General features: G+C 35.3%; 1 protein-coding gene across 1 annotated transcript in view; it reads right to left on the reverse strand.

The window, feature by feature from the left end:
- ifih1 (interferon induced with helicase C domain 1) overlaps positions 1-12,190 on the reverse strand; it is a 29,664-nt gene that overhangs the window by 13,580 nt on the left and 3,894 nt on the right. The window contains exons 3-6 of the mRNA XM_084421694.1: positions 10,679-10,858; positions 9,941-10,024; positions 4,265-4,458; positions 1,213-1,423 (exon numbers count right to left, since the gene is read on the reverse strand). Coding sequence (XP_084277820.1) covers positions 1,213-1,423; positions 4,265-4,458; positions 9,941-10,024; positions 10,679-10,858 — 669 coding nt within the window. The remainder of the gene's footprint in view (positions 1-1,212; positions 1,424-4,264; positions 4,459-9,940; positions 10,025-10,678; positions 10,859-12,190) is intronic.

The raw sequence follows: 12,190 nt of genomic DNA on the forward strand, positions 1-12,190 counted from the left end.
AAATATTTTTTTTTTTGAGAAATGTTTTGTTTTTTGTCCATACAGTTAAAGTCAATGGGGTCCAAACAACACAGTTCTTCAGAACATCATTTGGTTCTAAAGAAGTAAGAACATCACAGAGGTTTGGAACGACATGAGGCATATATATATATATATATATATGTATATATATATAGTGCTGGGCAAAGATTAATCATGATTAATCACATCCAAAATAAAAGTTTGTGTTTAAATAATATATGTGTGTGTACTGTGTATAATTATTTTGTATATATAAATACACACACATGCATATATATATTTAAATATTTGCATGCATATACGTTATATATATTTATATATCATTTATATTATATATAAATATTAATATTTGATATATAAATAACACATTTTCTTAAATGTATGCATGTGTGTGTATTTATATATACAAAATAATTATACACAGTACACACACATATATTATTTAAACACAAACTTTTATTTTGGATGTGATTTAATCGTGATTAATCTTTGCCCAGCACTAATATATATATAAACACGTGTTAATAATACATTGTTCATGGTGCTTTTATATGAATAGCAAAAGCTCTTGGTCATTTTTTTTCTAGCATGTGTTTCTAATCAACAAAGGCGAGTGCTGTAAACCTCCAGTCCATTCTCACCGGCTAAGTTTACAGTTTTTGTTCCGCCTTCCGGCACTCCCAGGGGACTCTGGGAAGAAGGAAAAAAAAAAGGTCTGCATTTCACACACTGACAGAGGCGGTGGGTGATGTGGCCACGTTTTACAAACCAGACTTTAAAGGCGCTGCCTGTTTGGCCCCTGAGGGCTGGAGTGGGCTCAGAAACTCTGAAAATGACAGCAAATCTCCACTGAATTTGATCAGCCAGACGTGTGGCCCATGGACCAAAAAATAAAAAATAAATAAAGGGTTTAAGAGTAAAACGAGGGGGAGGGGAATCAACAAACAGCATATGCCACAAAGGAGGAATCCCACCTTGCGGTGGACGCTGCCAGAGAGACTCACAGGAGAGCTGAATCTGCCAGCAAAGACTGATGGGGAAAAACACTGTCACATGAAACCTCAGAGGAGGAGCTTTGGTCTCTTTTCAACATCTAACAGAAGGTGAACCCATTTGACTGGACTCTGACTCCCTGAAAGTGTTGAAATAATTCGGTTTAATGCATGGGAGTGAAGGGGAATGTGTCCTTACGTGATAATTTGATCCCGTCCTCGTCGCCGTTCTTGTCTTTGGCTAAAGAGTTTTCCAGGATCTGTGCTGTGCAGATGATGATGTCATTTTGCTCTATGATTTGTGGGAAGGAGATTTTGAGCTGCGAGGCTCCGCTGACTCGCTCGACTGAGTATTGGTGCTTCAGAAACCGCCCGAACTCGGCCTTGTAGTGCTGCTCGACCAGGGGAACCTGGAAACAAGTTATTTAGCGTTATTACACGGCTCTCTGAAATGCTGGATTCTGATTGGTCAGTTGTGACATTCCGAGGTCAGCTGTTCCCCCTGATAGAGTGCAACATTGCACCCGCCCCCTTTTTCAGCGGCGCTGGTTCCGGAAGTATATTTTTCTCATAGGGATTTTAAAATAGTCTTCAATGACGAGTTATAAGCCAATCAGCGACAAGGTGAATCATAACATTGAACATTTGATTTGAAGCAAAAAAGTTTGTGATAATCAGACAAAAAGACAAAGATACAAGACCGCGAACTTAACGGCTTTAGTGAGGGAAAGAATTAAAATCCCATGAAGCATTGCGAACAGCATAATCGAAATAAAAATGATGGTGAAATATAAAACTACTCATTTACAAATGTTGATTATATGTTAAAAACTATATAACGCATATATATATATATATATATATATATATATATATATATATATACAAACATTTCAGTATTTTGAGAGTGCATGGAGATCGACTCGCAGTGCTTCATGGGAGTGGGCGGAGCTAACGAGCTCTTTTGGAGCGTGTTGCTTTTTTCGACTCTCTGATTGGTGTAATTTTTTGTGCAGCATCATGGGTAATGTAGTTTTCACCAGGAATTCCACTGTTAAACACGATTATTTTAAAAATAAGCTGAAATAAAGCGGGCTGACGCTTCAACAGAAGCAAATACCATCGATTAACACCCGCGTAGCTCACGGTAGGGCTGTCTTTAAAGGGTTATGAGTTATTGTTCAAAATCAATTGCGTTACGGAGAAAATGAATGGAGTTTTTACTTCCGAAACATGACTGTTGCGCTCTATCACATGGCTCTCTGAAATGCTGGATTCTGATTGGTCAGTCGTGACATTCCGAGGTCAGCTGTTCCCCACTAACGGGTGTTTGAGCCTGGCATTTCTTTCATGTCTCTCGCATCACATCGCGGTTATTTCATTCAAACAATTATTATTATTAATATTATTCTAATTATTATTATTTTTTATCATTATCATCATTCTCAGTTATTGAATGTACTGTAATGGATTATAAGATAATAAACAGCTCAGATTTTAAAACGGTTTCTTCTCAAATGTGGCACGTAATCATATAATAAGTGGGATAATATACATCCATCTGGTTGTTACCACAAAAAAGTGTCTGGACGTACATTATCCCGTTTATTAGGCGACTCCTAAGGTTTTCTTGGTGGTCACAAGGGCATTGCATGGCATTTTTTGGGAGGTGATTTCACTTTAAATGTCTGCTATTTCTCTGCAGGGAACTGGCCGTTCACAGGAAGTCTGGACCAACCGAGATGCTGAGTTGTAGGTTTGCACCACACTTTTGCTGATGTGGATCTTTTAACATGGAGTTTTATGATTCAGCAGGACAAAAAGTCCCTCTGCTCCTACAGCAAACACTCAAAAACATCATCTCATTTCTGTTTTTTTCTGTTTGCAGAGACTCCAGTTCAGCGCCTGTTGAACTCATCGCTCATACAGCTGGGCGGAGGACAGTGTTGTTTCTCAGAAGTTGCTCTTTTTTAGCTCAGAAGTATCAACTTGGTCTCAGATGTTTCTCTTGAGGCGAGACACGGCAGGCAAAAACATTGATTTTTCATGCAAGTGGTCAGTTTTGAGATTTTGGGCTAGTTTACTCCTTCAAAATGTGTTCTTTCAAGCTGCTATAAAGAAAACGTTGAAAATATACATTAAGATGTTTATTTTATTACATTTTGTTTACTTGCGGCAGTAAGTTTCTCTTCTCTTAATTACCAAGAAGTTAGCATTCCCGTCTGTTTACTGAAGTCTGTCGTGACCGGTATCGTTGTAAAGCTCTGAGTCTCCTGCACAACGCTACGTAACCCAACTATGGGCATTTCCTTTCTATCAGTAACCAATCGTGAATGTCCAAAGGGGGATTCGAAGCTAACGACGAAATCTCATTTAGAACTTTAAAAGCCGTTTTCTCAAAATGAATTTTTTGTCATTCTCCAGTACAAACATCTCAGCCTATGTAGTCTATGTACACCAAACTTTCCAGTTATACCCTTAGCAGTATTCTGAAGATATTTGTTAATAAATCATTCCTGGCCTGATTTATGTGACATTTTAATAAAAAAAGAAAATGGCGAAAATCGATTTTTTTTAAGGCTATGGACCGTATATTTTGATTTCCTAGGTAATGAAAGAATATATCCTGAAATATGTGTGTAAACAAAATGAAAAAAGAATTTTGCACCTGGCTTTATCATATGTTCAGATCTATCTACCGAAAATATGCGAAAATATATGCAAAATCATGCATATTTAATGAGATAATGCCTAATTTGCATAATTAAACAAACAAATTTCTAACACTTGTAATACATTTTTTTTATATACTTGTGTAAGTAACCAACTGAGGAAGTTTCATGGTGATATCTATTATTTAAAATTTTTACCCTATTTCACCTGTGGTGTCTCGCCTTAAAAAAATAAAATAAAAAATAGACTCAATTGAGACAATTGTTGACAAACAGTGAGAGTTTAGGGCTGTGGAATTAATTTTGGTACCAAATAATTTGATCTTTAAAGATTTTGATGAGAAATGTTAGATTTTTTTAATAAAACAAATAAATATTGGCAAATCTGAGCTCTGTTTGAGACATTGAGATCTCTGAAACCCTATCTCATTAAGTCAAGATCTGTTTTAATAGCAGCAGAATGAATCAGATATGGTATTTTTTTTAAATTATTACACCTAATAATGTTTTACTATTCGTAATATTGACAGGTGAATTTGTCATATTTGTAGTTGATGGATGGCAGTGGAAGTGAAGCACCTTGTTGACCAGAACGACGACTTTCCCCGGTTGTCCCATCTGCTTCTTCCTCTCCAAATGTTCTTTAGTGATATACACAGCGACCCTGGTTTTACCACTTCCTGTCGGGAGGCAGATGATGATGTTGTTTTCCTCCAGAGCTGGTCTCGCCACCTCCATCTGATAGTCTCGCAGTTCAATTGTCCTATTGCTCGCTGAGAGAGAGAGAGAGAGACAGTGAAGAGTTGTGTTTGCCTTCAGGTCAGAGGAAGGATTCTGATTCGCGTCTCGTGGGGCGGACGGAGACTCAGCTATTGCAATTACAGCTGTGTTTTCTTTATCCCTTGCTGGTTAAAATAACACTGTTGTTTATGAAGTCAGCCACTCTAAAGCTCATTCAGACGGTCTACAAGCCTCACGAAACCTGTGAAGAACATGTGTTCAATGTTTAACTCCAGAATCAAAAGAAAAAACATTGAAATATATATATTTTTTATTAAATTATCATTTTTAGTACTATTAAGAACTTTGCAATCTGTTTTTGTGAGATTTTTTTTACATTATTTAATATTATTCAAATTGTGTAGCCTATATATATATTATTTATTTTTTTATACACAATTTGAATAATATTAAATGTATAAAATAATGAAAAAATCTTTATTTATATTTATTTATACCAATATTCATTTATTTTTTATATATATATCCACATCAGTCCAATTAGTTCAGTATGTACACTTAATCCTCGTAGTAGTTGCAAGTCTTTATTTAGCAACTTGTAACGTTTTTAAAGCACACCCACAATATATATGTATATATGTTTAGGTTATAATCCAAACAACCAGAAGAGAATTTAAAGATATGGGTTCTTCTGTATTTATGGATTATCCTATGGATTTTTATAATGCCAGTTTTTGGATTTCTAAGTAAAATACTGTCTGTGGTAAAACTTACTTTTTTTTATAATTTACTTCCAAATAAATTTGGGGAACCCATAGCAAAATAACACATTTAACAAGAAATATTTTAAGAATATAATAATCATAAAGCATTCATATGGTGCTATTTGTTGTACAGTATTACAGTATTTTGAGGGGTAAATATGCTTAATTATGCATATGAAAAGAACTTATATAAGTAATGTTCAACAGAACTTATTTTACCTGTGAAATTAAAAATGTATATATTTACAGTCATCAGTCTTTTACGTTTGCCTAGAAATTGACGTCACGTTTGAAAAGCTCTCGAGTGAGATTTTAGCAATCATACTGCATTAACTTTACATTACACTGGGAATGGGAGTGATAAACTGAATCATGGGAATATAGCGAGCCAAATCCACTGTACAGTTCTGAACATCCGTTGAACTCTGTGTCCTTTTATATCTGAAGACATCCTCATTTATAGTATCTGACAAGGTTAATCCACATGCAAGCTCTTGGAGAGTGTTTTAATCAGAGAGGTCATCATTCATAATCAGCGTGTTATAGCGAGGCAAAAAGAGTGATGAATAACAAGAGAAATGCATTAAATTGTGAATCGTATTGAATTTATCGTTCAGTATTAGGTCAAGCTCGCAGGCAGTGCCGACCCCCCCCGTCCAAGCTGATCATTTGATTTATGGAACGCTTTTTTGTTCAGGGAATTCATTACATAAGAAGGAAACAAGGAAGCAACAAATCAGGTTCCCGGGAGCAACATTTTATTGCTTGAATGTTTTTCTTTTAGAACTCAAGGCGCTTAATGGGTTTCTCAGTTGCGTTATGCAAGTATCGACTTTTATCCCTGTTGTTTCCTCTAAAACTAAAACGGACACAAATGAGACGGTTGTTGCGTACACTACTGTTCAGAAGTTTGGGGTCAGTATGCTTCTTTTTTAAAGATAAATCAGCAATAAATCGAACAAAAGTGTAACTAAAGACAGTATTACTAAAGGCTTCTATTTCAGATGAATACTGTTCTTTTGAGTTTTCTATTCATCAAAGAATATGAAGCAGCACGACTGTTTTCAACATTGATAAATAATAATCAGAAAGGTTTCTTGGGCATCAAATCATCATATTACAGTGATTTCTGAAGGATCATGTGACACTGAAGACTGGAGTAATGATGCTGAAAATTCAGCTTTAAATCACAGGAATAAATTACATTTAAACATATATTCACATTTTAAATTGTAATAATATATACTTTTTTTTTAATCAAATAAATGCAGCTTTGGTGAGCCGACGAGGCTTCTTTCAAATGCATAAAAAAATCTGTCCGACCCCAAACATTTGAACATGTATAGTAAGAGTTTAGAGTTGTGGACGGAGCAGGAGAATTTAATGAGAAATGTGAGAGTCATACAAATATGTTTGAATGATTTTTCTTTCCCATCCTCCCTGATCGTGACTTTATGGAGTAAATAATCGAATGCACTAAACAACTCATGTTGACATGCAGTTGCAAAGTTGCGTAGTCAACAGGATGTTCAAACCATCAAAATAAAGCGTTACCAAATTTTTTTATTTCAAACATATTGATTGTAACACACCAGCACACATAAACATACTCAAAATGTCTATATGTCAAACATAATATACAGTGACTGACTACAATCAGACTCTTCAATCGGATGACGCATAAGTTATGACTAAATGAAAGCTGTCGTAAGTTATAGCCAGAAAACTGCTCAGTTCCTCTCATGACCAACCTTATTTTAGGAGGCAGAAGTATGCAATATTTGTAATGCATACGTTTGCCATGTTGCACAATTTATTTCGAATTTTTACAAATTTCCTAAACGGACGTCAAAGAAACTTGACCTGTAAATAGACCACAAAATTGCTGGTTCAATGCAAATTTACACATTGCACCAGAGGAAGCTTTGCTCATTCATTTATAATGATGAGCAATAGGAACTGGTGGTTCCTGATTCTAGTTAACTGATAATGACCAGCTCAACAACATTCATTAAAACATTCCCCTGCTCCCTGTTTCCAGGGAAAACTCCTGGACAAGGGCACGAGGATGAGATAAAAAAAGGGGAGCACTTCATCATTTCAGCCAGACATTTTTCAATTCTTTCTGAATTGTACTGGTCTGTGCCACACTGTAAAAAATTATCGTGATTTTAACGGTAAAACACTGTAAAAATGCTACGATGAAAAACTGTTAATTGGTTAACAGAAAGTTTCCTTACTATATACGGTAAACAACTGTGACAGATCTAACGGTACATTTAAATACCGTTAAATTTACAGTTTTTGGAAGTGAAAAAGAACAAGTCATTGTATTATTTACAGTGAAAAAAACGTATATTGACATTCCCACAATTCCCTGCGTGACACTTCACATTTGATGTATTTTTGTTGAAATAACTGTTTCTTCATAGTTTTCTTATTTTTTCGAATCAGTTATGACATTAGGGTTTTATGTTACATTTAATGTTGTTAGATTAATGTTTATTGCATTTTTTTATTTCACGTGTGTTACCATGATGGTGTTTAGTGTTTGTGTGAATGACACTGTGCAGCTTCTATATATTAGTATTAACTTTCTTGTGAAAGAGCTGCTTGTGATGATCTTTAATTCATCATGTGATTTTCATCTCCACTGTGATTGGTGGGTGTCAGTGTATTACTATTGGTACAAAACAGATATAAATACTTCAATAGGTCAGTAAATTAACATTATATCAGATAATTAAATATGGTTTATTACTGTAAATTTAAGTAAAGTCTGTAAAATCTAAAATGTTGCTACCGTATTTTTTACGGTAAATTTCTGGCAATCACAGCTGCCAGTTTTTTACCGTAAATTTAACAGATTTTTTTTTACAGTGCACTGTAGTTTCTGAGCGGATGTTGGTTGGTGCGAATTTTTTAAATTTTTTTACATGCTAACAGGAAACTTAGTGTTTATAATTCTCTGACAATATGGCATTCCTAGAGAAGTCATCGATCTGGACAAGTTGCTTTTATGAGCATGTACGATCACTGCTGGTTAAGCTAATAGCATTTTTGGCAGGAGGATAGAATGCACTAAACAAATAAGTAAAATGTGTGTAAAAAATCACGTCTATCCTGGAATTCCTCTGCTGTGAATGAAGTGGTGAAACACCTGAAGATTAGAAGCTGCAAATAAAGCTGCATTTACTTGATCAAAAATACGATATATTATTACAAGTGAAAATTTCTATATTTTAAAATGTAACTTCAGCATCATTACTCCAGTCTTCAGAGTCACATGATTCTTCAGAAAGTTTTTAGTGAGTCTGTGCATCAGTTTTTACATGCTTATTTGTCTTTGCAATGCATATTTGAAGCAATACTATGTCTCAGGGATTTATTGCATGTATATTTGCAATATCATGAGTGTTTTACCTAAACTTCCTTTTTATTAAGCCTTCCTGTGTCTGAAGAGAATTCTGCATTATGAAAACAATACTTTCGCATATGCATATTCACTCCTCTCACACATTTCCTCTCTCTCCTGCAGACCATGACCAGACCCGTTCTTGATGGCTTCAATATGGCCTTGTTTAGCGGCCGGCCTCGGTCTGGAACAGGCGTGCGAGTGGAAATATCCCCTGGATGTGACAGTGATTTAACACTTTTTCGAGGAAGACGAGACTGGTGAACGTTATGCGGTCGAGGGCGACGTCTCGCATGTGGAGCCGTAACAGAACCACTGAGAATCAGGCCGCTGAACACAACTAAGCCATTCTTTTCCATACGCTTTTATCATAATAACTCTTGTTAAAATGTCCTGACAGTTAATTGCTCGCGGGAACGTTTCTCAGACGAAGGCTGGATTGTGGGTCATTAGATGTATTGCACGAAAGAACTAAGCTGAAATGTCAAAGGGTAAATAGATTTGATGCCTTATTTCCTTTCAAACAATGACTGAATGTACAATTAAAAAAATGAAAGCAGGGTTAATTTTCATAACTCTGTTAAATAGGGTTTTGTGGCATTTAATTCAATTACTAATTGACTAATCCATGACTTTTCCTATTGTTCGTCATTACTGGAAAAGTGTCGGTAAAAATTCATTATTGCAAGTAAATTCCTATGAATTTGAACTGAAATGGTCAGATCACAAAGTATGTACAGATTCAGTATCCATCCTGCTTCATGTTGGTCTATTTATGTTTTATTTTTTTATTATTTTGAAATGTATAGTCATTTGTTAACACTTTACTTGAAGCCTTTATATATAACGCATTATAAACATGTTTAATGCATTAATTATGCTTTTAATGCACCTTATAATGCATTGTATGGTCTTTTGAATAATTGTTACCACAGTTATAATACATTATAATATTTATGTTACACCTTTAGAAAGTATAATGTATTAAAACACTAATTTAAGATGTAACAAGGAATCTTATAATGCATTTTAACTTTGGTTACAATTATTCTTGAAAAGCTATAATGCATTATACATAAAGGCTTTAAGTCAAGTTTTCAAGCGCAAGAAATTGAACTGGAATTATCATTTTTTTAAAATAATTTCAGCACTTAATAAGAGCAAGCATGATATAGCTCTGAGATGGCCATTACTACAAACTAAATCCCTGTGGTTTGTAATTATTTTACAGTACACTAATTGCTGGGACTGTCCAAACTGGAGCAAGTGAGGGATCAAGAGCATTAGACATGAACCTACACCCTTTGAGTTTGGATGAAAGTCATTTGACTGTACCTGCCGGATCATCATCCTCTGTGGGATCTCCTTCTTCTGTGGGATCTCCTTCCTCTTCCTCCTGGCCTTTGTACATGTCTACATCTGTGAGAGAACATATGCACTGCTGTTAGTCTGGCTTGTTTACATATGTGACCCTGGACCACAAAACCAGTCACATGGGTCAGTTTTTTCGAAATTGAGATTTATACATAATCTATAAGCTGAATAAATAAGCTTTCCATTTATGTATGTTTTGTTAGGATAGGACAATATTTGGTCAAGACACAACTATTGAAATTCTGGAATCTATTGAAAATCGAAACATTGAGAAAATCTCCTTTAAAGTTGTTCATTTATGTTCACGATTGTGCTGCATTCACTCACAATAATACATGTTTTATATATTTACGGTAGGAAATTTACAAAATATCTTCATGGAACATGATCTTTACTTAATATCCTAATGATTTTTGGCATAAAAGCAAAATGGATAATTTTGACCCATACAATGTATTGTTGGCTATTGCCACAAATATACCCTTGCGACTCGTGACTGGTTTTGTGATCCATTTATGCTTTTATCAGATGCCTTTTTATCCACATCTCACAATAGATGAGTGATTTCCTCACACAGCCAACAATAACAAAAGCAACACCAAAAGCTAGATTAGGAGTAGTTGATCACGTTTATGGCAGGATTGTCTGTTTGGCCAACTATTTTTTTGTCTTGTGAAAGGAAAAGCTTCAGATATGCACCTTCGTTTTCAGCAGACGCGTCCAGAACGCTGCTGTCCACACTGCTGTCCAGGTCCTCTGACAAAAGCGAGCTATTGGCGGAGAGAACGGGCATAGAGCCGTTCATGACCGGGTCCGTCTCCTTCGCGAGAGCTAAACACGTCTGTTCACCCTCCTCAACAGTCTCGACTGACATGGACTCTGTAACACACACAGGTAATCACATCATTGTAATGCATGATAACAATGTCGACATGCCATTATGGTCAAAATAAAACATTAAAACTCCACCGCATTAATCTAACGTGCCACTTATCTAAAGAATTGTTGGTTGCACTTTATTGTACTTACAGTGTACTTACTTAAGAAAGTACTGGGTAATATAAGGTTACTACATGGTTTAAGGGTAGGTTTAAGGTTAGTACCTAGTTATTGTAATCACTGTAATAAGTACATAGTATGTACATGGGGAACAGGACTGTCAAATAAAGTGCTATTGAATTGTTAAATGGACCTGTGCATCATCTGTCCCTGGGAATCGAGAAACTCAGATCAATCTCAGATTCATGCTTTTTGTTTAGATACGCTCTAAAGCCCTATTCACACGGGATAAGTGTTACCTGGTGACCTCTAGTAATTTGTAATAATTGCGGAGGTTGTCTGTGATCTTAATCCCGTGTTAATCGGTCATGTCTGTAATTTGTAAAGTAAAGATTCCCCCACAAATGACCTAACGTTACCATATTTCACCGAACACGAGGTCCTGTGATGATATTAGTCCCGTGCGAATCGGCATCTCTGTGATTTGGCGGGGTCGGTTATATTTTTTTCAAGGTTTTTGTTTCCTGTGCGCTTTTTCATCCATCTTTCGTGAAGAATGGAGGCTGCGTTGGGGTGTTTTGATAGTATTTTGGGTGATGGGTCATATCGCTATACACCATGATACGATACAACTATACAATTTGCTGAAAACCATGGGGGGGCAATTTCTAAATCACACGAGGTCCCCAGATAATACTAATCCAGTGCGAACAGGGCTTTAAACGCACTTACTGAACTGCACATCATTACTTTAGTTGAAATTAGAACATTAACAACACACTAGTGTTCAAAATGTGTTTATGTTTTTGAAAGAAGTCTCTTCTGCTCACTAATGCTGCATTTATTTGATCAAAAATACGGTAAAAACTGTAATATTGTGAAATATTTTTACTATTTAAACTAACTCTTTTCTATTGCAATATATTTTATAATGTAATTTATTCCTGAATTTTCAGCATCATTACTCCAGTCTTCAGTGTCACATGATCCTTCAGAAATCACTCTAATATGATGATTTGCTGCTCAAGATAAAAACAATTTTCTTCTTCTTCTTCTTATTATTATTATTATTATCATCATCATATTTTTACTTTATATTTTATATTTTTTACCAGGATTATTTTATGGATGGAAAGAACAGGATTTATTTGAAATAGAAATCTTTGTAACATTATAAAAGTCTTTACTGTCACTGTTGATCAATTTAATGTG

Source organism: Rutilus rutilus, assembly GCF_951802725.1.
Source record: "Rutilus rutilus genome assembly, chromosome: 10".
Classification (NCBI taxonomy): domain Eukaryota; kingdom Metazoa; phylum Chordata; class Actinopteri; order Cypriniformes; family Leuciscidae; genus Rutilus; species Rutilus rutilus.